General features: G+C 42.9%; 1 protein-coding gene across 2 annotated transcripts; it reads right to left on the reverse strand.

The window, feature by feature from the left end:
* Window positions 1–426: 426 nt before the first annotated feature.
* Window positions 427–24,832, reverse strand: LOC125704077 (plakophilin-3-like). 2 transcript variants are annotated; one of them, XM_048969385.1, is made up of 14 exons: window positions 24,683–24,832; window positions 21,279–21,474; window positions 14,270–14,361; window positions 12,205–12,977; window positions 11,507–11,630; window positions 10,969–11,173; window positions 9,403–9,577; window positions 9,169–9,286; window positions 8,584–8,748; window positions 7,822–8,004; window positions 6,649–6,802; window positions 6,201–6,396; window positions 5,113–5,200; window positions 427–2,476 (listed from the first exon to the last, which is right to left on the reverse strand). In XM_048969385.1, the coding sequence occupies exons 1-14, from the start codon at window positions 24,713–24,715 to the stop codon at window positions 2,435–2,437; spliced, it is 2,544 nt and encodes an 847-aa protein (XP_048825342.1). In that variant the 5' UTR covers window positions 24,716–24,832; the 3' UTR covers window positions 427–2,434. The 2 variants fall into 2 exon arrangements, with proteins under 2 accessions (XP_048825342.1, XP_048825341.1); XM_048969384.1 differs by lacking the exon at window positions 24,683–24,832 and having other exon boundaries at window positions 21,279–21,860.
* Window positions 24,833–24,854: the final 22 nt, after the last annotated feature.

A 24,854-nucleotide genomic window follows, 5' to 3' on the forward strand; every position in this document is an offset into this window, starting at 1 on the left:
CAAGTGTGTGGCCTGAGAGCTCCCTAAACTGCTTTCTATACATGCTACACATGTGACTGCTACCACACCTTATAAGCAGCGGCGTTTTGTTAATGTCCCTGCAGCTCAGCTAAACTTCAGTTGTTCATTTTTATTTGACCTGGCAGTTCGAAACTTCTGTCAACAGGAGTTTCATTAAATGACGTCAAACAGAGTTAGAAGAACAATGGCCATATACGGTTGTTATCTATTTGGTTTAAATGTTATCATGAGATACCGTCCCTCTACAAGAGAAATTAGTATTAGGGTTACTGGTGTTTCATTTTACTCACTCAAAACCAAAAAATACAGCATCAGTAAAGAATAAAGAAAAATCCAGGCCTGTAACCCATCAAACATGCAATTAGTCAAAAGCATAAATGTGTTACTTTTAGAAATTCAATCCAATGCATGTCTAAGCTCTTTATTTTTATTCCAAATGAATATTACATACAAAATGAGAACATAGAGCCTACCAGAGACTATAAGCTACAGAAATAATTTTGGCTGTAACTCAACAACGGGACTACAGCTCTAAGTATTTCAAGGAGGACTAATGGACTGTCACAGTACCAAACAAGTAACCAGAATACAGTAAAATTACTTTATGTTTCAGTGCTGCCATGCGGTGGACAGAGCTGGAAGTGCAGGCCTACTTGAGACCAGAAATTGTAGTATGAAACCAAGCAAACTCCCATTTAGGTGCAAAAATATTAGAGCGAAAAAGTTAACTTGCTGAAGCAGTCTTTAATGGGTTTAAGATCCATAATATTTTGATTAGATTTAGTCAGTTTGCCAAAGAATAATAGAAACCATTCTTTTAGTTTAAGAACTTAAAAAATAAAACCAATCACAATTCTGTTAAGAGCAATTAAATAAATACATTTTTACACAATATTTCCACTTTCAAAACACTCCCTTTATAGGCACTTAAGGTAACTAAATACTATAAAATTATTAAAGGGGTTTGGTACCTATTGGATGTAATTTGCAAAAACGGTTACTTTTATGGTGCTGCTTAATTTAAGTAATTAAAAGTAGAACAAGTTTGGTTTACCAAAAACCTGGCAAGAAAATGAAAATGAGCAGCACCCAGAACCTTTCTGACATTATACTGAAAGAGCTGTTTCAGAAGGAGCAGTTTAGCTGCCCTCGGCAAATATTTTTGTCTTGGTCGTTTGTGGGATCAGTAAACCTGTTTTCAGGTTGTTTTCTATTTTTTTTTTATTAGATTTTTTTAAAAAAAACCTTCAGAGAGGCCCACTGTGATCATTAACCAGTTACTTCATTAACTAGGCACTTATTTAGTGGAGACCAATCATATTATACATTTTCCTAAGGATAAATCTTAGCCAAGCATTATGTTGAGCACCAGAAAATGGTAACACGCTTACATAGGCACCAAACTGACTGTCCAACTTACAGTATTTACCACCATTTTACAGCATTTAATAAAACAGGCGAGTTTAAAAGCAGGAAAAAAGACAAATACAAAATCCCTGACCCAGTGTATACTACAAGATCTCTCAACCTGCTCAATATTTGTTTTAAACAAACTTGAACTCTTAACATACACAAGAACAATTCTAAAGTTTCAAAGATTCATGATTTAACGGGACTTTGAGGAAATCCATAATATACAGATTGCTGGAGAAAGAAAACTGTTTGACTCCCCTGTGTGTGAAGGCAAGGCAGACAGGAAACCAGATTGAACCACATCAGTCAGCTACAAACACTCAGGGTAAAAATGTGACCCTTATCTCCACAGTAACTGCTGCCAGAATATGAGTGGCATGTGGTGGTGATCTGCAGAAAAAGGGGATCTGACAGCAGGCATGCAAAGAAGGGTATAAGTACAGCTCTTCAAATCTGGCCCTCAATTCCAAATCCAGGCCTTGTTTTCAGTTCTCCCAGGTAGTTAGTTTAATAATTACTGATTCTGATTGGCCACTGAGCCTTCACACCCACCTCACAGGTAAAGGAAGGCTGGAAAATCAGCAGTCCTCGGCCCTTGAGGACCGTGATTTGAACAGCCCCTGTCTAGTACTCTCAGCAACACACAAACACGGCAGTGCTCAGTCCGGAGCCAGCAAAAGGAGACTAGGTATGAAACATAGGGAGTAGGAGCTCATTCCCCCATCCCTGAAATCTGCTTGGATGCTACTTTTGAGTTGCCAGGGGAAAAGTCATGAAGAATATTTAAACATCCAATCGGAGGGAAATATCCAGATAATGAGCACAAATGGTCCTTTGTGGTAGCTTGTCCTGTATCAGCCCCTACAGTTAGGGCTGCCGCTTTGACTGAATGGACAGCACATAGCTGATTGTCTACAGCTAGCGTTTTTTGCTGAATATTCCTGCCTGGGGCGGAAGAGATGCAAACTCATCTTGCAGGTGGAAAATAAAGAGTAAAGGTTTATACGGTAATGTCCGCAAAGTCTTGTCTCGTGAACCCTTTCTGTAAAGAGAAAAAAAGAGGCATGTCAGTGGACACAGTACAGGGAGGCCAAAGGTTACTAACGGAATGTGGTTTCACTGCCCTGTATCAATAATAAACCGAACACCGAATGTGTTGGATAAACATGTACGATATGACCTGTCTGCAGTTTTGACCATAACAACCAAGCAGAATAGACTTCCAGCCGCTTCCATGTAAATGGGACACCAACAGCAACGAGGAAGCATTAGGTAAAAAGAAAGTTGGATGGTCTTTTTTAAAAAAAAAAAAAAAAAAAAAAAAAGAACAGGGACACTCTGTGGGCATGCTGAAGTAGAGGACCGTGGAAACGAAGGCGAGCCGGGCGAGGCATGTTCCCGCCTCCTGGACACTGTGTTATATGTGCACGTGTGCAACAGGCTGCGTTTGTGCGAAAGCACGCACCTGCGCATTCACATTGTTAGCATTTCAAACAAGGGAAAACAGCCTACGGCTAGGGCAGGGACAGAAAGTATAAATTCACACACGCAAATATGATACGCAACCACACACCTTTAAATGTCAACAGCAATGGCTAAAATGCTGAATGACATGAGCGCTGTTTTTCCATGATTTAAGACGTTGTAAAAAAATGGAAAAAAAAAATAGTGGTTTAGAAAAATGTGCAAATGAAGGTTTTTTCAGCAATGCTGAAAATCGATGCCCAGTTATGTTATTAAATTTCAAAATCATGAAAAGGCTCAATGAACGGTCTATCAGTATTAACAGGACAGCAAACTTTGAAAGTAACGTTGGGGAAACCATCATTACAAATAAGATGCTGACAGGTTTAAACTTTCTCTTCGTAATGAAATATCTAGCGATCATATTCAAAATCCATGAGTCTAGATATCTAAATGGTAGATACAAGTGATTGGGATTAGAATAAAAATTTTTATTAGATACTAACTGCTATGAAATTTGAAATGCCCTGTCTAACCCTGATATTTAACAATAGTAATGAGATTGAATGTACTGAGTGTAATATACGCCTTTCCAAGGATTAATAATTTATTGATGTTCTAGCATCATATTACAGCGTGAGCACACTCATAATGATTACAAAGGGTTCTCCAAGACAACAGCTGACTTAGGGATCTAATGAAGAAGTCTAAAAGGCAATGGTAGGATTCACTATGCTGCAGGACAGAATTGTACTGGTTGACACAATATATAGTTTAGAAACCAAACTAACTTCACTGAAATGTAATTACTATGTCCTCTGTGACTGTTTTCATTACAGTCAGGCTGACCAGAACGATTAAAGGGCACCATGGATGGAAAACTGATGTCCAGTACTGTGCAAGTCTTAGGCAGTCAAAGGAAATGTTAAAGGTTAAGTTGTGGTTCTGAAAAAAAATCATTATCATTAGAACATTTGAAAATTAAGCTACACAACAAAACTTAAAAAATCCTTCTCCAAAAAAGTTAATGATATCCTGTTGGATGGCTAGATGAACCCCAACCTCACTGGAGCATCCCAACCATTCCATGTATTTGATCATTTTCACCACCAATTCAATTAATTGATAAATGCACTTAGTTATATAATCAATGGGGTACTAATTGGCCAAACATGGTATGGTAGCGGTCAAGTAAAAAAAAAAAAAAAAAAAAGCTAAAGCTAAGGGCTGCAATGGTGGTTTGGATGAATGCTGCAAACACTGTGGGGTTTATTTCAGGGAGAATTTTAGGAGAGGTTTTAGCTACACTGGCCCTTTAACAGCCACATCATCATAGTTTTACACTAACATGAAGACTGATGTTTAAACATCATTTTCCTTGAATGCCCAAGATCTTCGCACGGTACTACATCACTAAGCACATGCATGCCTGCACACAGCAATGCAGTTACCAGCTGCATGTCTTTCCACTGGGGGAGGGGGGATTGAAGAAAGGAAACCTCCACAAGGCCAGGAAACACCCATGCAGCAACCTGACCAATCATGCTCATCGGGCCAGAAACATGATGCAGTGAAATGCTTTGAGGGTTAAAAAAATGCAGGAAAACAGATTCCGGAAACAAATAGTATTCAAAACATGAGGAGGCATTTAATGTTTATGTTGTTAGCGCGACTTCCTTAAAGCAGGTCACCGCTTGGTAGTGGACAGATTCTTTGTGGGGTTAAGAGAGGGTGAGGGTGAGAGAGAGAGAGAGAACAGAGATGCTGGGCGGGAATGATCACCGGAAAAGATGAAAGAGAAGAGGATTGGTAATGTATGATTGGTTTATTCCCAGTGGGAAGGGACAGTGTTTCTCAATCTGGTCATCAAGGACCCCCAGATGGTCCATGTTTTTGCTCCCTCCCTTGCTGCCAGACAAATCACATTTATACTACAGAGTCGGAAGTAAGCAGAAACACGGACTGTCTGGGGGTCTCAGAGGACCGATTTCAGAAACACTGGAGTAAACTAAGAGAATTATTTACTTCCAAAGCATGAGTTCAAATCTATTCAGGCATTAACCGAATTCAAAACCAGGCAACATGTGACCCACTACCCACTGATTCAGTTCAAGTGTACTGTCTTGTGCAAACTGCTTCACTGTGGGGCACATTCTGAAGGTCACGGTCAGCCCTGACGGTGGTCTGCACTGCCCCAAAGCCCAGGTCCCTCACCTGTTTGTAATCCCGATGAAGCTTCTTGTACTGGAACATATTACAGAGCACGGTGGCAGCTGCTTTGGCAGCCTTCTGCTTCGGCGGGCTGAGGGACAAACAGAAATTCTGTAACACTCTCAGCTGGGGACCCCCCACACTTACCACAAGGAGTCCCCCCCCCCACCCCCACCCATCAGGAGGGATTAGAATGTCATTTTCTGCATGCTTTATTGTATTGCCTGGAGCACACTGGGCTTGCCTGTGTAAAGCAGGGACTCCAGAGGTTCTGTGAAACCTTACTGCCAGCTGCTTAGACAGCTTATCTCCAAGAAGTGGCTCTAGACACACCTTGGGACTTTGGCTCCCATATCAGCTAGGCAAAGATCACTGAATAGCTCTTTCCTATGCCTTTTGAGGACTTTCATTTGTTAATTCTGATGGAAATTCCAAGAGCTTTAATATCTGTTTAATAAGAGTTTTATGGGTGTCAGTGGGAGATAATTGAGATTTACAAAGAGGCTTCAGTAACATGTAATGCGGCAGCTCAGAGAAAATATCTAACAAAACTGACTTTATTCATCCTTTGGGAATTTCCAGCCTCCGCTTTGGTAGCAGAGTGTCTACGTCCCTGGCGCTTAACCCCATTTCCCCCAGTTCCTTTTTCCTTGTTGCTTATAGTGGTTAAGCCGAAGCCATGTTTACATACCGAAGTACCCTGACTTCAGCATGTCTGCTTTCATACGCAAACTTTATTTGCAAATAGTTTTACGTGTCAAACCTCCTCAGGCAACAGTGCAATTTCTTAAGGAACAGGTTTGGAATACAGGGCTGACTACCTAGTAAAATCCAACTTTTAATAATGATACTTTAATCGATCCCCATGGGGAAATTCTCTTTTCGCTCTCCATGACACACATGTAGGTGACAGCAAGTTTGGAGGCGAAGGGCAGCCACCTGCAGTGGCACCCATGCATCTGGGGATTAAGTGCCTTACTCAAGGACCCACGGGTGCACGAATTCGTCCCATACCCATTCGGCACGAATTGGCGACATTCCGATCATGGTCACAGTGGCTAATCTCGCAGACCCACATGCTGCCATCATACCTGCTGTCACGGCAGTTCTTGATCCCAATGAGTTTCTGCACCCCGTCAAAGTAGGTGATATCCCGAGCCGCCACGGAGCTTCCCGCCACCAGGTTGTTCAAGGTGCCACAGATGTTCAACACGACATCAGTGGAAGGATCCTTCTGATAACCATCACTGGGCAGCTTGGTGAGCAGGTTGGACACCAACTTAGTGGCTGGAAAAGGAAACCCCGAAAGAAAGGTTTATCCAAATACACACTGTATGTGTGACAGGCTGGTAGCCCAAAGCCATGGGGACATCTCCAATCCACATGTTTTTCATAATAGCCATTTAGTAGTAATAGGAATTTAATTAATAGAAGGCAATACTTAACGGAAATAAAAGGCAACAGATTAAGTCCCCATAAATACTAATGGTCTAGAGAGACAATGAATCCAGTGCCAATAGTGACAGGATTGACAGTTACCCATATCACCCTTATTCTTGGTATGACGAGAGAGGTTCCGGAGGAAGCCAGTGAGAGAGCGCAGCTCCATATCATTATCGGTACGCAGATGGTCCAGCAGTACCGGGAGAATTCGCTCCTGTTCCAGTGCCACCTTGCTCAGAACAGAAGCCCACTAGTGGAGGACGAGGGGGAGGAATCAATAAAAGCCAGCAAATACCATCATCTCAGACTAAGAGAAATTAATCATCCTGTATTGACTGGATAAGCAGATGACGAAAATTGACAGACTGATAAGAAAAAAAAAACTGCAAGGTAACATAACCACGACAGGGTTATTTGTGTAAGGCGGATAGACATTTGCCAACATAGAAAGTCCCTGGAACAGCAAGCAAAAAAAAAATCAGTACTGCATGTGGTACGCATAGCTAGCAATCCAGCTAAATCAGTGTGACATTTTCATCAGATGACTGAAAGGTAGAATGCAAGGGAGCCTTGTCTGAGGAAGTAAAATACAATGATATATAAAAAAACCTGATTAACTAATGTGAACAAACTTGCCTAAAGAATTGTGGTAACAGTACAGTTTCTCACAGTTTGCCATGTTAAATCCAGTTCTCTTATTTAATAGCTATAGATCTTACACCTGCACCAACCCCCAGACTGTTTCTACAGGACAGCCATAAATAAATCTTTTAACAGCCATTCTACTGTCAGAACTATTTCCCAACACACCCAGAAGCAGGTTGCAACAACCGAGTGCCAGGTAACCAATCACAGCTCTCGGGTGCAATAGTCCACTCCAGCTTTTCATTCTCTCCCTTGCTTGTCTTCCTCCCACTTACAAAGGCGGCAGCTGACCTTATCTTGACCAGAACCTGCTCTACATAGCAAGGGCACTGACTTTCACTGGCTCGGATTGTACACCCTCTCTTGTACTGCCAGTGCCAGCTACTGATCTGAGATCATATCCCATTCACCTCCCTTGGGGCCACTTTTTTACTATTATTCATTAAAAGATTTTACAGTAAAGATAAAAAATTAATGAGCTTGTGTAATAAGCAGCTGCTGTTCTATGAATATTTAAAACAACATCTGCCTGAATGCCGCCCATGGTTACTTTGCCGAGACTGAGGCTCACTGTGTTTCTATGAGGTGCCCCACTTATTTTCATCCACTCGAGGTATAACTCACCCTTTTGTCCCCAGCAGTGATGTTCTGCAGGGCGCCAGCAGCCGCCTCACGCGTGACAGCGTTGATCTCACAGCGCTGCAGCACAAGGTTATACAACCTCACCACACTGGGGTGCCAGAGCCACTCTTGCCCCTTGGGTACCTTTGACACCTCTGTAAAAGTGGATATATCCTGGTTTTGTCTCTGTAGTGAGACCAAAAGATAAATGAGAATAAAAATGTCAGAAGGTCAAAGCAATATTCACAGCAAGTTTTACACACATTCATTTCTCACTAGATTTTTTCAGTGCGTAGAATGATCAGTTGTAATCTAAGAAACGATTTAACTCATTTCTAAGAACCCAGTATTCGGCTCTGTGTGGTTCCTTCCATCTTCTAAATGCTGATTCTGGTCAGGGTAAAACTGGGGCCTGAAGCCTCTCCCAAGCTGGGGTGCCAGTCCATCACAGAGTGCATAGACTCACAGTATATGGGCAATGTGACTGTATCCTAACGTAAGTGTTAATCTAATGGCATGTCTTTGTATTGCAGGAGGGAACCAAAGTACCTGGACGAAACCTAGGCAACACAAGAAAACCATGCAAACTCCAAAAACGCAGAGCAGAGGCCTGATTCGAACCCTGATCCCTGGAGGAGTGAGGGCACAGTACTACGCAATGAGTCATCGTGCCACCTGCTGTTTAAATCCAAGGAATATACCTTTCAGGAAGTGCAACTGACAAATATGTATTCATGTATTTTATATTTAAATGCTGCCTCATACATCCTTTGCCTTCTTGCTCTGTGGGGTGAAGCACCCAATTGGGTCATTCTTCAGGTCATCCTGCCCCCGTGTGGGTCCCTCCAGTCGTAATTGAACATCAGTTGGCATTTCACTGTACAGCTGATAAGACAGGTTCCTCAGTACACAGACGCTGTTCTCCACACCCTGAAAGTGAAACAGCATGGGCCAGAGGAATTAGTGTCAAGGTCACCTGTTGATCAGCACATGACCGGTGACACTTTTAGCTCACGGGAGTTTTACTTACACAAAAATGTTCTGAGGGAAGAAGGAACAACAATTGGTTCAGGGAGATAACCAAATCAGATTGTAGAGGAGGTGGGTTCAAGCAACTAGAAGATGTGGGACTACCCAATCAAATGTCTAGGTCCGGCCTCCTGAGGTTGCTTGGACCCACCTCCTCCACAATTTGATTGGTTCGGAGAGATAACCATTGTTCCTTCTGCCCTCAGATCATTTTTGTGCGAGTAAAACTAGCAAACTTCTATGGCTCACTCCACAGTGGAAATAAGACACATCCTGTTCAAGACATCTACCATAGAGCCAATCATTCAGCAGCTGCCTCACCTTTTCCTCCACCTTGCTGCTCTCGATGCAGCTCTGAATGTAGGCCACCAAGGAGTCAACCAGACCAGACGTCTCCCGCATCTGACGTCGTGTCTTCTCGTTCACAGAGCTCAAGTTCCTAAGTGAGGAGGTACCAAGACCAGCAGGGTCAATGAGACGAGGCTACCCTACAGTTAAGATAAGTGCTTGAATGGAGACACATATGTTGTAGCCATTTGCCACATGCCCTTGTACCTTAGGCAGCCAGTGGTGTTGTAGAAAATGTCCACCTCAGATGGGCTTTGTTGGATCCCTTCAGACCCTTCCGTATTAGAAAGGGGGAGCAGGATCGTCTTTGTGAGTTCACGTAGTGTCTCTTTTGCCAGCTTCTCCTTAAGGTTGTCTTTAGAGGACAGGTTCCATAAGATCCCTAGGGAGAAGCAGAGAAAGTCTTCTTCAGGCGAGCAGAACTGACTCTTGGTAGGAGCAGAGTGCAAGCACTGGCCTGCAGGAACCTAGCCTCATTCAAGAAGTGGGTTCAGGTCTTGTCCTGTGCACTACTCTTCTGTAATACGATATGCCTCCAGCCAGGCCATGCTGCATATCCAAACAGAACCTAAATATTGTGTAATGATATTTTTCTATTGAAGATGCCTGACAACAACTAGGCTCTCTAGACATCACCTGGAGACAGAATTTACAAAGAACAAACAAAAAAAAAAAAAAAAAAAAAAAAAAAAAAACCATCTGGCCTGACACATGCACACATGAATCATGTTTAGGCATCTGTAATGAGTAAGACTCATGAGATCCATAGGAAGAAAATTCCTCCCTGGGAGTCACCCCATACATCACTGACGATCTGTGAACCACCTCCACTGAAATAAGCCAGTCCGCTCCCACTGAAAATGACTTACTTTACAAACAATTCCAAACATTAGTGAGCTAGCAGGGAAGCAGAGTTTTGTTCGTCACTAATTCACCATTCATGTTAATCGTTAATGTTTTCAAATTTTCACCTTGAATGCAAACAGTTTTGTACTATTAGCTATTAAACAGCACGTACGCTAACCTAGCAGAAGCACTAACAAGCTTATAGTAACTGATGCAGGTCTTAGTCAGGATAATATTAGCCTCAGAGCAAAGCCTGACTGATCTAGAGCATGAGGAAGTTTAGTGTGAAGCAGATTCCCACACAGAAGTGCTAGAGAGATAAACCAGTGACTCATGTTTATTTTGGTTGGCCCTCAGAACGACTGTGCGCACTGGCGTCCTATAGGATGGAATCTCAAGGACTGTTTAACTTTGGCTGGGGGCAACATCAGAGCTTAGACTAGAGGAGAGGCATGCAGAGCTGTTACAGCAGATGGGGCACCGTGTGAAAAGTCTGGCTTTGCTGAGATGGAAGCAGGGGCTTCTGCAGGCATTGGGTAGGGAAACCAGGTAGTGTGGAGACTAAGGACGTCCATGCATAGCATTTGACTGAAGAGACCCTGAAAAGGTTAAACAGGCTGCATGCCACAGGTCGTGACCCATAAGGAGCATCGGATGCAGCACCACTGCTACAGCCCTAGTGACCTAATGGATAAGGCAACCCAGAGACTGTGGCTTCGAGTCCTAACGAGGGTGGTATTTTGGGTGTGGTGTGTGACTCTGCATGGTAGGACACTGTGCCCATGATCGTTGCTGGTTCAAACCCCATGCCTGGTACACTGATTCAGCATGGAGTCCTCGAGCATGGCCCTTAACCCAATTAATCAGGGCATTATCTGACCTCATTTTCTTGTCTGTATGCTGTGCTTAATAAGGAAATGTAAATACCGGTGATGTTCTTGCGAAGCTCATCGTCAGGCTCCGCAAGCGCATTCACCAGCTGGGGGATGCCGCCCGCCTCGATGAGTGCTGTCTTGTTCTGTACGTTCTCATAGATGATGTTGCGCATGGCACCTGTGGCATAGCGCTGGACCTCCTGGTTATCACTGCTTAAAAGCTGCACCAGGGCTGAGATTCCCCCGAGCTGGCGTACCTGCAGGGAGGTGGGGAGGCACCAGAAATGAGGCGAGTCCCTTAAAAACCTCTCACCTTCTAGTGACAGGCTGGTCCAGTATGCATGACCCAATTTAATTAGCCCAGAAAAAGCTCAGCAACTACCTTGTGCTCCACCCTGAGTTTGTTTTTCGCTATTAGGTTACAAAAATAAGGCACATTTCTTTCAAGTATAACTGTAATTCACTTGTTGCCATTTATGTAAATGCATTTCATGTATTGCCGTTACAAATAAAGTTTATTAGCACGCTACATAAAAGGCCCCATGTGAACAGAGAATAACACAGCAGAGCAGAAAATGTTGGATCTGTACCTGTTCTTTGGCCTCACGATTATGGTAGCACTCGTGCTGGATGTACGCGGCCCCTGGCACCTGCATTTCTGGGTCTTGCAGGTTTAGGTAGTTGACTGCTGTATTCATATCCATGTTAGTGAACCTGTAGGGAGAGACAGGGTGGGGTGGGCGGGCGTGGGGGGTGTGATTAAGCACCATATCGACACACAGAAGTGCATTCCCACACGCTGCTGTCCAAAACACATCCTCAGGGAGACTGTGGAGTTTCGCCCATGCACTTATGCAGCAATTTTCAACACTCAAATTTCATTAGCACTAGCATGAATAGGGCTGCGCAGCTCAGCCACACCCAGACCTGCCCCGCTTCTGTAATCCCGCCTGGCGGGCAGACTCCATTTCAGCATTTTTCCAGAGCTGCTCCTTCACTAAACACTTAAAGCACATCAGACACGAGAGGACTTAATCTTACGAAGAACATCCACAACCAATAATCATGTTTTTGGGTAACAAAGGCTGCTTGCGTACAAAAACAAAAATTATTTCTCCAGACATGCTGGGATGTTAATGCAGCGGTTAAAGCACACCCACTGAAACCTCTCCCCACAAAGGGAGCCATTTGCTATCTGACAGTTGATGAAAGGAGATTCAATGACACCGTCCCCGCAAAAGACACTGACCCAGGGGTTTGTCGGAGAGGACGGCGGCCAGTTCCTCACCCGTTCAGGTTGCCCATGCTTCCAGTCATGTTCCAGTTGTCCATCACATCGGCGCCCCTGCCCACGCTGTGTAGGCTTTTGACGGAGAGAGCGCGAGGCAGGGTGGCCTGGCGCGGCTGCATGAGGACCACGCTGCCTGGGGAACTGCTCACCATCTGGCCCATGGCCATACGGCTGCTGCTCCCATAGACATTGCCGGATATCTGCTGCTGCATGCCGCCGGCGGACGACATGGAACCGATGCTCATGCGGTTGCTACGGTTGTTTATGCGGCTGATGGTGCGGAAGGCAGGGCCCTTGAACGACTGCTGCTGCACAAACTCGGCGGTGGTGGCACCGCCGCCGGCCATCATCGCCTGGCCCAGTGTGCCGCTGAGGGAGCGCCGCATGGTGGAGGGCGCGGAGGAGACCTGCCGCACTTGGGTGGAATAACCGTTGGTGGTGGCGTAGACGGGTGCCTGGTATGGCCCGGCCTCGCGCTCAGACAGCAGGCTGCCCTCGCTGCCGTCCTGGGCCACCCAGTTTGAAACAGGATTGGGCTGCGGAGGCATGCTGTACATTCGCATGGAGTGCAGGGACATGGTTTCTGGGTCGGGCCGGCTCAGTGTGTGGGTCAACACCTGCTGGCGGCTGGTCTGGTAGCCAGCCATTGGCAGCTCCTCCTGGTACATACTGCCCCCGACGGCACCCGCCACGCTGGGCCTCATTCGAGGGCCAAAATCCACTGCGGAGCGAGACGAGTAGCCGGCGGAGTACTGGGACACACGGGCGGGCTGTGGTTAAAACAAGGGAGATATGAAATAAGCATAAGCTAAATAACCCATGCTGACTTTAAACACTGCCACATGCACCTGGAGAGCAAACAGGCAAGCAAGTGAACAAAAACAGTGAGCACGCAATCTGAAAGAGCCACCAAATGGAGGCATCTCCAAGATCTTCCAGCAAAGACATTCCACTTCATTCAAGAGTTTAATATTTGCAGCCCACATATTAAAACATTGAACGTCTCGGCACCACAACAATTGGAATTAACACAGCGAACCAAATTCTTCACGTCTGGAGAGGTGACAGTGGACATTGCCTGCACTGGATTTTAATGTTTATAACTGTTATCCTAATGCCATCAAAACTTAATAAAGGTAGCATCAGCATCCCATAATGGGCTATTCCCTGCCCTGTGCCCATAGCTTCTGGAATAGGCTGCATTCCCCCACAACCCTGCACAGGACAAGCAGGTAGAGCAAATAAATGGATGGATGGATGTATGATGATAATATGGAAATTTACAGGAAGTTCAAAGCACTTCTCTTTCAGTTGCAGTCAGGGTTTTCAAAATGTAGGTCTCGTCAGTTTCATTGCTAAAGTTGGCTTTGGTGTGTGAGCCAGTCAGCAAACAGCGGCAGCCCATTATAGCAGCGTGATGGGCTAGAGCGCCTCACGGCAGAGGGGACAGCAGCCTCCAGAGAAATCTCACTCTTGGTATGAACCAGCATTTCTCACTGCAGGAGACCTCCAGCATATTTATATATATATATGTATAAAAAAAAAAACACCCAATAGATTTTCTTTAGCGTCTGGATAACTCAGAGACCAAACAGGCCACAGAAAACAGTGTTCGTAAGGTGATATTCATGGTTAAAATTACATTGCTCCTCTGGTGTAGGCGTGAAGCATACCAGACCATACACACAGAATGAAGAGCCGGGTGCACAACAAAAGTTCACCCTGAGCACATGGGCTACATAACAAACAAGATGCTTTTTGTTTGAGGTGCATGTGGACTTGGAATGGGGCTGTACCAAGTTATTGTAAATACATATGCTATTCTGTTATTTTCAAATACTCAATAGGGAAAAAAGCACTTGACAGTAGAACACTGACATATTTAAAATAATTGTCAGAGACCAGCCGTTACTATTGTATAGACACTGCCTGCAGCCAGGGGAACACTTTATGCATCTCATAACTCATTAGTGACTGCTGTCATAGTCTCACGCAAATGGCACCTGTGAGTGGAAAACAGGAAGTGAAGGTGCAGCTCCACGGAGAATGGTGACACACTCACCGGCAGCGTCCTGTTCACGCTGTACATTTGCGACCTGGAGCTGAACCCAGGGCTGTAGGTGGAGAACTTCATTGCAGTGGCACCTCCGTAATCTAGGAGAGTGGAGAAATTAGTCAACGAAGGAGATCCTGGAGGCAGAATTTGGAGAAATAGGGAAACACATTGCTAGATATTGGGGATACCTAAAACGTCAGAACAAGCAGCATTTTAAAAATCACCAAAAAAAGTGACTTCATCTTGTTAAAATTAAAAAAACAAAAAAGATCAGTTCACAACAATTCTGAATATTTTGTACATTTCTCTGGGATCCCGAGCAGTATCACAGGAGAGCAACCATAAACACACACGCGGCATCAGCTGTCCAGCTGCCATTACTGCGGCGTTTCCCAACCCGGTCCTCAGGGACTGCCCGACGGTGCACGTTTCGCTCCCTCCCAGCTCCCTGCTAGACCGGGAGCTGGGAGGGAGCAAAAACATGGTCTGTGTGGGGGGTCCCCAAGGACCGATTTCAGAAACTCTGATTATCCTCATTATCACCATCAATATTAGTATCAGGAATTCACCGCTCCAGCCCTGACGATATGGAAAAACAAGGAGCGTCTTTGCTGGCAAAGTCTAGCAGGCAGTTATTGCTATAAGTTAGCAATAATAAGATTATTTAGAATATTATGACTATATGTAAAGTGCTTTACATTGGCTTAAGTTAAAAAAAATCTAGAACTTCCTCTGGTTTAACCTTAGTAAAAACATCAGGCAAAGTACTGGTTAACCTTATGAGGAATACACAGTAACTGACATACCTCAAGTCCCTGCCAGATGGATTCCTGCTAAAGAGCCCTGCTTAACCTCATGAGGATCTTCATTCATGACCCGTCAACCAAAACGGTTTGCTGGGGCTGCTTTGTATTACGCATGAACCACCATGAATCACTGTTAATCGAAAGGCCTCCTACCACAGACACTGAGATCTGGGTGGGACCAGAGATTTATCAGTGACAAACCTCACACCATGTGCAAATGTTTATACAGACTGTCAGATGGATTTTGTGTTGCCCAGCCTACTGAAGCTCACTTCTGCTGTTCCCAGGTTCTGGATGAAATGGCAGTATAAAAGACTCCCATTGTCTGAACTGAGCTAGTACAAAGTGGTTTTTCCACGCTGTTTGAGGAGAAAGCATTTTAAGTCGCTATAATGCAGATGAGGTAACATGTTTACAGAGCATTTAGATCAGTGGCCAGGTGAGCTTTCGGTGATGGATCTCAGCCAGTTAGAGAGCCATCGAATACTGCAGTGCTCACATTTATCAGCACTTTATGGTCAGAATGGCTGTTCAGTTACTGATAAAGACCCAGAACCTTTGTTGTTTTTAAGTTGTGGTTCTCAAGAGCACAGATTACTCACTGTGTAACACAAGCATCATATAATGCTATTTTGCTTGGATTTTATTCAACACTTACTTTGGCAGATGCTCTTGTCCAAGTGAGGATCAGAGTGTAGGGTCAGCTAGTATCCCTGGAGCAGTTGGGGGTTAAGGGCCTTGCTCACAAACCCAACAGTGATACAATAACTGTACAGGCTACAGGATTTGAACTCACAACCATCCAGATATAGGAACAGATCCCAAAACCTGCGAGCTGCAGACCTCCACATTCTTATTGGCTGATTTCAAACAATGGTGTCCCTGTATTCCTTGTAATGCGGAAGGAGTCAAAAAATTAAAAAATTATAATTGTTTCAGGGACTGTACCAAAAGAAACAAAACTGATAAATGTAACAGGCATCAGAACACATCACCCTGCCATGTCTTGTGTAATCCAGCATAGAATGATATATGTAGAAAGGGAAATCAAGCAAATTATTTTATCCCCAATAAAGGCACGACTAAGAAGCCTTAGCTTGCAATAAACAAGCCAAGAAACAGATACTTGCATGTAATGCATTCTTGAAAGATTTGAAGATTTGAACAAATTCCAACCAAGAAAACATTGATGAACATTAGAATCATTGTTAAAACATAAGAGGGTTTTAAGAAGACATTTCTTCTTAAGAACAGTTGGTGAATGAGGTTCACTGACCTTAAACTTCTAAGATTTTAGAAACATAGGGACAGAGAAAGCGGACATAAGCTTCATGAACACACAAGTCAGCTACATCTGCTGTTTCTCCAAAATGAAGTTGCCCTCCCACACTCCAGGTTATCAAAGGGATGGCGAAGCCTGGGTTCACCCACAGATTAATAGGCCTTAAGGACACTGGGTCTGGGGTTCACTGACAAAAACAAACAGCCCAAAGAATTTAACCTTCCTAAAGAGGAGGACACAGGACCAGCTCCAGTCAGAGCTAAAGTCCCAAAAATGAAAAACCCAGGATCTCCAAAACGCAACACACAATGAACCCTCCACTGACGGCCTTTCTTGAATTATTCCGTAAGAATCTGTCGAAAATGTAACACAGAATTCCTTGCCAGTTTTTCCACACCAAAACATTCCTCCAAAGTTACAAATGGTGCGATATCTTGAAAATGAGACTCTGGTGAGGAATTTGCCAGGTCAACTTTGATGTTTGACAGCATTTCCAAAGAGGGAGAAACCCCATAAGGGTGAAATAGCCTGCAGGACGCAAGCTGCATCACATGCTGCACAACTGTTTTCTGTGCTCTTTATTTGCTTAGAGTCCCCAAAAAATTCTACACTGATTCATATTAATGATTAAAATGGTGCCCACATGCAGCATAGCAGGTGTGCTTCTATTCTCCAGTTATCAGAGCATTTTTATATTGTTTGTGTCACAAAATGCTAGATAAGAGGCACTTTCACTTGCCTTTGTGGCCTAAATGTTGCAGTCTGATGGTTTTGTAAGCAAAGTAAGGGAATATTTTTATTCATAAAAAAAAAAAATAATAAAAAAAAACATGAAAATGATTTTTAAACCAAATAAAATACACAGACACACCCCACACACCAACACCCACCCACGCCCAAGGGCTAGCAAACAACTCAGCTGTTAAGAATTAAAGCATATTGTGCAATTTCACAATGCATCGCAGTATTCCCCCCTTGACATGGCCGTGGTTGTTTTAACATTTTAAAGTTTGTACTTCTTTGTGGACAAATACATAGTGAGTGATGCCTGTGATCGGAAGGTTGCCGGTTCAAGCCCCAGCTTGGTAGAACAGTCACGTCTGTGCGCCCTTGAACCCCAGCTCCAGGGGCACCGCATGTTGGCTGACTGTGCTGTGACCCTCAAGCTATAGTGAGCAAGATGAGGCAGGCATAAAGAATTCCCATGTACTTGCGCAAACGGCAATTAAAAGATTTCTCATTATCAAATGCAACCACATGAATCAGATTCAGTAACTGTGACACACGCACAACTCCGCGTGCGTAGTTTGGAAGGTATACGGATGTTATCACATGAGTGTCGTGGGACATGCATGCTCAAAGCTAAGGGGGGGGGGGCGGGGGGGGGAGAAAGAAAAGGAAAAACCAGTCTGGCAGGCATTTATCCGTCCTCACCCAAACCACACCTGAATAATACCAGATGACCAAAGTCCATTATCTCCTGTGAAGTTTGACCCCACTTCAACTAAGAGTTGGATGCATCTGTTTTAGTACATCCTAAAATCACTCTACCTGACCACAGGCAGATTTTATCTTTTGACTTAACGCAGCGACAACTAAAAGATTCATATGTATGTAAATGAAATCCAGAATTAGGTTTTAATGGAGTATATGCAGCGACATAGCTAGAAATTCTGTGTCCCCTGGAAGAATGTCACTTTGGGCCCCCACGAATGAAATTGCACATTATTTTTGGATACAGGGGGGCCCTATAGAGTGCTAGGCCTCCTGAATTTGCCATGCTATCCATTATCAACTCTGTACCTTCCCATGAAAATTCAGTGGCAGCTTTGTAGGTGTTAAAATATATATATATATATATATATATATACAAAAATAAACAAATTCCTCAACTAATAACCACCCACCCTGCCCCCAACCCCCTATGCCACTGAGTTCCACAAAATGGGGTTCCGCAGATCCCCACTGCACTGAAGCCACTATATACAGGCAGGCTGGACCATCAGGACAAGAGCGCTAACGTTTAACATTTTTACAAAACATATCAAGTTGCCAAAATTGGACCAGTCACCCTCGTTTTCATATATATTTATTAGTAGAAAGCAAAAAGCAAAAAAAAAAGCTAGTGAGGCACTCCCAGGTGTGTCCTTTACAGTGATCAAAGACAAAACCTATTCTTCCTCCGCTTTTATCGTCCATTCTTGCAACAATAATGTCCCACGCAGCTAGATGAAAATAAAGAAGAGCGAGCACTAAAACGCAGTGGTGTAGCACTGCAAACAACTACAGGGATTTATGCTACTTCCTCAACTGTGTGCCTTTTGTAGGAAGGTATAAGGGGTTAACCGGTCCGCTTTTAGGTGCGTCAGCCTGGGGCTAGTCAGTGGGTGTATCCATTCTGGCAGGTTGCCCGCTGTGCTCAGACCTTAACCTGTTACAATCACAGGGCTCAGTGGAACATACCTGGAGTATTCTGTCAAGTATGAAGCTTGAACTAACATGTTGGCATAATTGCCAGAGATGGAAGAATATAATTAACCTTCAATCCACTACAAAACACAAAAAAAGTTATTTTATTCACATTTATCAAGGAAGTAATTAAGAAAGAAATAAAATGGAAGAAAAATTGGATGCAGATTTTCTAATTTTAAAAGGAACCAGACAGGAGGAAAAAAAAGAACATGGTCTTTGTGTTTGTATTAACCTGTCAACACTGGTTTTAAAAAGAACACCCCCCATCCCCCTCCCCCCCCCCCCCCCCAAGTACCCAAGTTTTGTGCCTTAATTATGGCTTAGTGTTGAACCAGTTCCATTGCATAACATTCGAATCCATCCATCTTAATTTGTCAGCCTGAATGGCACAAGATTCTCCATAACTGCAACGTGGCAGGTTTCCACTTAGCATGCAAGCGGATGGCGCTGCATATACTGTATGCAGCTGTACACAATTTGCCAGTGCTGAGCTCATCCAAGTCAAATCTGTTGTAGAGCCATTTGGTTCTTGATCTATTTTTTTTTTGTCTTGGTAGAGGGCAGTTGCATAGCCAACTTTACACTGGGTTGTGAGGGAAAACTGGACAAATATGGGACGAGAACTGCATGGAGCTCATCTGGGACAGACTTTAATTTAAGAGACAGCGCTACTCATGTGACACAACTGCTAGAAATTCATGAAGCCAGTGCCATTTTTATCAGCTACTTATTACAACTTTAATAATATCATAGCATCGTTAGGAACGCTTTATGCACTTGTCCTTTGGGAAGGATGCCTTTTACATGCTGGAAAGGCAAAATTCATGCTGACACCTCCATATTTCTATGTGGAGACTGAATCATATACATGCAAGGAGAAACTGGATACACTGGGAGAACTGGTAATAGTAGAAAACCCTCTCCTGTTCAAATGGGTTCAGGGCTAGTAATATTTACGTGAACCAATGAAAATGCCTGGCCTATTTGTCCTAAGGCAAATTTGCTTGAAATTTCAGCACAGGCAAAACCATTACACCCATTGCCGAAACTGCCTATGAGGCTTTTGCCAAGATATGATAGCCAGTCATCATTCGTCTCTTTAATATGAGAATACGAGCAAAGCCAGTTCCATGAACCATCACATTCATTTGCTTTTTTGCAATTTGCCTCTAGTGTCAAGAAGTTTTGAATACTGAGGGTGACAATATGCTTTCTCTGCATAAGCTCACGCAGAACCTCCACAAAAGTCCCACTTCAGCTTTTTTACAACGTGAAACTTTAACCTTTTAGAATGAGAAAACCAAAGGTAGTCTGGCTTTCAGCTCGAGGCTCACATTGCCACCACAAACTTCTTGGCACAGACCCGTCCTTTCATCTGCGGTGCAAAATGGCTGTCATCTGAAGAACGACACGCGTGGCTGCTTTTACCTGCATCACATACAGAGTCTTATGCATAGATTTGTGAGCACTGCACATTTCTATTTCAGCAAGTGGGGACTTGGATGTACCACATGACCAAATTTCAAATATCCCAGCAACACTAAGCTAATGGCTGCCATGCACACAAAATTCTAAAAACAACACTGACATTCTACAAGAATGGAAGGTTTAGGGTTACTGGGGAAATGCATTCAGACAGGCCAACTGTCCACAGGCTGTCACTGTCCAGGGCTGTATTAGTAAACCAGCTCATTGAGGTGGATAAACTTACCAACATCGAGTACTTAGATTAAAATTTATGAAAAAGTAGCTTTTGACAGATTTTCCCCATCCCTGAAGGACATACCCGGAATTTTTTTAGGCTTATTGAAGTTGATATGGGACTTGGCTCCGATGATGTCACACTATATAGGCTGGCTTACGTTTTTGACTGGATATGAACCAAAACTGCAGCAAGCAGAAGAGCAGAATTTCCACCTTTACTCATCAATCACCGTAAATAGATCTCCCAGTATCATCCAGGATTATTTTAAGCAGAATACCACTTATTGGTAGTTGTATAATATATTGCAAGGCACTAATTCCTAACTACGCAATTTAGATGCCTTTAAACATGAAACTAAAACACATTCCTGTGCTTGAGTGCAAATATTTTTCTGTACATCAACTGGATATTAAACAGGAGTTTTTCCAACATTAGTAAATATTTCTGTCCCGGCGCAAACTTAGACGTATAACATTATTTTCGAGACAATTAATTTTACAGCCTTCTACAAATCAAATTGTGCGGCTAAATACTTATAGAACAATTAGCTGTCATTCCCTGCAATGGTTTATTTTACTGACGACTTTAAATGCATTTATAAAATGTCCAAATTAATAACATTTCAGGGATGCCACCTTCTGTTTTTGAATGCGGACATTGTGATGAGGGCAATGGTGGGCGAAACTTCAGCGTTTAATCTACTAGTTACGCCAAAGCAGCCCTGGGGAAATAAAAGCGCTTTAAACTCACCCGACGCGGCGTAATTAGATACGGAACCGTTCGTCCGGGGTAGGGTGCCGGATGAGACGCTGGTCTTCTCCGCCAGGCGCAGCTGAACCTGCTGCTGGACCCTCCTGGCTTTTGCAGCCTCGTCCGACAAGCTGCCCCCATGTTCCAGCTGGATTTCGGTGGGCACCGCGTAGGAGGTCACCGCACTGTTGTTGGGCTGCAGGACAGACAGAAACACACTTTCTGAGGCGACGCTCGCTGCCATCTTCCGAAAAATGTCTTTCGGTTCACAGTCGCGCTGGTGAAATTTTGTCAGACGAAATCCTCAGATCCACCGCAGCAGTTTCCTTTTTCAGAAACTAATTCCTTGCAGTATTTTGAGCAAAATATTTTGAAACAGTACTCAAAGCACGTCGGTTAAAAATTATCGAAGCTTATATAAGTGCAGTTCTTTCGAGCTATTTACAATCTCCAACTTTACGTTCCCAGTTAAGGTTAAAATACCATATATATTTTTTTCTTTGGTTTTAATTTCTTCAGCTCAAGTGAAAGATATTCGCGACCTTCGCTCTCTGGCAGGTCTGCGCGAGGAGAAGCCGAACCCTGCATTTAGGGAGGAGTCTGAGTGACGTCACGCGTTACCTTATCCAGGTGTGAGGATCACACTGTTATGAATGGTGCGCTCTTATCCAAAGCGCTTGAAATTAAACCATTTATTTCGTCTTGTAGAGAACGTTATGCCTGCGGCACGTTAAAACCGTATTAGGCCAAAAACAATTATAATTATCGTTATAATTTAAATAATATTAAGGGTGCCACAGTGGTTTAATGGGTGGTACTATGGCCTCACACCACCATGGCTGAACCCTACCTCTACTCTCTGTTCCCCTCCAGGCTGAACCACAGCATTATGTTCCGTTCTGCCTAGGATACCCCACCCCCCAGGATCCTGGTCAGGATAACTGATTAGACTGGATGGATGGATGGATGGATGGATGGATGGAAGGAAGGAAGGAAAGAAAGAAATATATAATGACATTTTAGGTTAAAATAGAGGAAAACAAAAGCTGTTTGCTTCTCAAACAGATGGCCTATTCAGTCAAAGGTTGTAACTGAATACATTGAAACAATATTGGGTACATCAATCTTTATCAGGTTTTGTCATTTTCTCTCTGGAATTCTCCAAGTGTTCTCCAAATATAATTTCACACCATAAGAAGGTATGTTCAGTTCATTCAATTAGCTCGATTTTTTTTTCTCCTTTTAATTTTAATTTAGTTATCATTATAATCACTACACTTTCTAATTCATTTTCGGTGCCACTTTACAATTAGGCTCCCTTTTGCCACTTGTAAATGGTAGTAACTCATTAATAAAAGGAAAACTGTGTTATATTGTCTTAATAATTTACAAAGCGTTATAACCTAATTAATAACTAGATTTTACACCATTCATAAACTCTTTATACGGGTAGCTGTATTGTAAAGTTGCACCTTATTTTCTTACTTAGCTGTTTATTTCTGTTGTTATTTAGTTACTTTTAACTAAAGTTAAGTATTGTTGTTGTAGTTGTTTTGCTTGTTTATTTGGTCATACAGTCTGCCAGCTGCGTCGGGGATGGTGGATAGCGGGGCGATGAGGGATGGATCGTAGGTTGAAGTGTAAAGCCGATACTGCTGGGATACCCTCCGACTCTGCCTTCCATATGATATGTTTCATAATCAATAAAAAGAAATTTTGAAAAAAAAACTGAGCCTGAGTGAAATTGTACATATCACTTATTGCTGTTGTAGCAAAAATGCATGTCAGGTTCAAACAGGAAATGTTCTACTGGAAGCCTTTTTGAGATCACTTAATTTTTTTTCTAAAGTGTAGTAAAACTGGTCTGTTTTTTTTCCAGTCTACTGCACTCTACATAAGTAAGTGCCTTGTCACTTTTGAGATCGGTTGGCCTCATTTTCACAGGTTATGCGTTATGCAATATCCTCCTGCATCTAACATAATCTTTATGACTTTTACTACATTTAATCCAGACAGGAAATTGCCAGTTAGCATTGAAAGTGTAAATGCATTTTTACGTAGTGAAATCATCACAGACTATCATGTGATATGCCCTTATGTGGTATTTTGTTTTTCTTATGATTCATTTAATAATAAGATTGGTAGACAGGATCAGTGGATAACACTGGCAAACATAAAACAAAGCTCTCGTTTCTTCAAATGGTTTTTTCTCAATCCAGTAGTTGAAAATAATTAGTTTATTACGATTAGTTCAAATATTTTATGTGATCAATTACTTCAAATATTTAAAACTGATTCAGCATTTTCAACATTTTGTTTTTTTCAGTGTATGTCCCTACTGATCGTCATTTTCAAACATATTTAAGGTTTGTATGTTTTGCAAGTTTCATTTAAACAACAATTTATCTCTAGATTACCTCTAGGTTTTAAAATATTGAAATTCCATTTTACTTTTCAGTTTACTTGCTCTAGTTTTTAAAGCCATGGCATGACTGGATCCAGCCTTAATGTAGTCCAAATAATGATGTTTTCATAAGGGTATGGAAGCCCATTGAAGTTCATGAAACCTATGGAACATGAGAATTTCAGTGATGTCCCAGGATAGTCTTACTGAGAGTTTGCATCTTAACTACCCAGGTAGGGTGGCAGCAATCACTCATAGACTGCTTATTAAGATAAACACCTTTGGGTACATGGGCAGCACTCAAAATAGACCCAGTGTCCCAATGACCTGGCAGTGACTGGTTACCTGAGGCTCCTGCGACTCTCTTTGCATGATACGCGATTATGTAAAGTGAAGACGGAAAGACCCAGCAAAGCCTTAACAGTGTCCAACACTGCTGGAAGACTTCCTGCTCCTTGCCAGTGACAGCACCTTTATAACAGCGCTAACCTAGCTATTCCAGTTACATGTTCTTCTGATTAATCAGAGACACTTAATAAAAGCATATACCTGTGCATTACTACACTTACAATCTAGCATGGGGAATCCAGCAGGGCCCAGCTGAAAGTTCAGTTCCATAGTTATACAATGATTGCAGAACGTACTTCAGTAACTGCTGCCTCGCACTGCTCCATAAAGCTTAACATTTTTTTTTGTTTCGTTTTGTTTATGCGATTCACAAAAAGTTAACCTCTTGTGGAATTCAAGTGAAAACATACACATGCATTAGCGGCACTTACGGTATAGCTACTGCATTTTAGATATCTTGAAAGTGATTGCTACTTTTGTCGTCCTAACCTTCTTAAATGTGTAATGCCATCCATGAATTTATGCTAAAAATATCACCCAAAGCAAAAAGTGTATTTAGGTTAAACAACTGTCATGTATAGGACTTTTGCTTCTGGAACTACATTATTTTAGAGAAATTTAAAGAAACAGCATAAAATATGTTTCTACTTACCATGAATGCTCTCTTCTCCTGACTGAAATTCATCTGGGTGAGTTTTCTGGTACGGGCACCATTGTCCTGCACCTTGGAAGCTAACCTCCCCTAGAACAAAGGGTGTCACATTCCCACCCAGAACATGTCCAAAGGAGTTTTGGAGGCAATGAGATATGAGTCAGGTAGGGAG

This window comes from Brienomyrus brachyistius, chromosome 11, assembly GCF_023856365.1.
Source record: "Brienomyrus brachyistius isolate T26 chromosome 11, BBRACH_0.4, whole genome shotgun sequence".
NCBI classification, from domain to species: domain Eukaryota; kingdom Metazoa; phylum Chordata; class Actinopteri; order Osteoglossiformes; family Mormyridae; genus Brienomyrus; species Brienomyrus brachyistius.

Excerpts from the sequence above, each read along its gene's own strand:
- LOC125704077 (XM_048969384.1), bottom strand. The coding sequence starts at position 21,522 with ATGGCAGCGAGCGTCGCCTCAGAAAGTGTGTTTCTGTCTGTCCTGCAG. Across the intron at positions 9,578-10,968 it reads GCTTCGCAAGAACATCACCG|GGATCTTATGGAACCTGTCC; the intron begins GTATTTACATTT and ends GCTTCTCCCTAG. Across the intron at positions 2,477-5,112 it reads TTCATCGGGATTACAAACAG|AAAGGGTTCACGAGACAAGA; the intron begins GTGAGGGACCTG and ends TTCTCTTTACAG.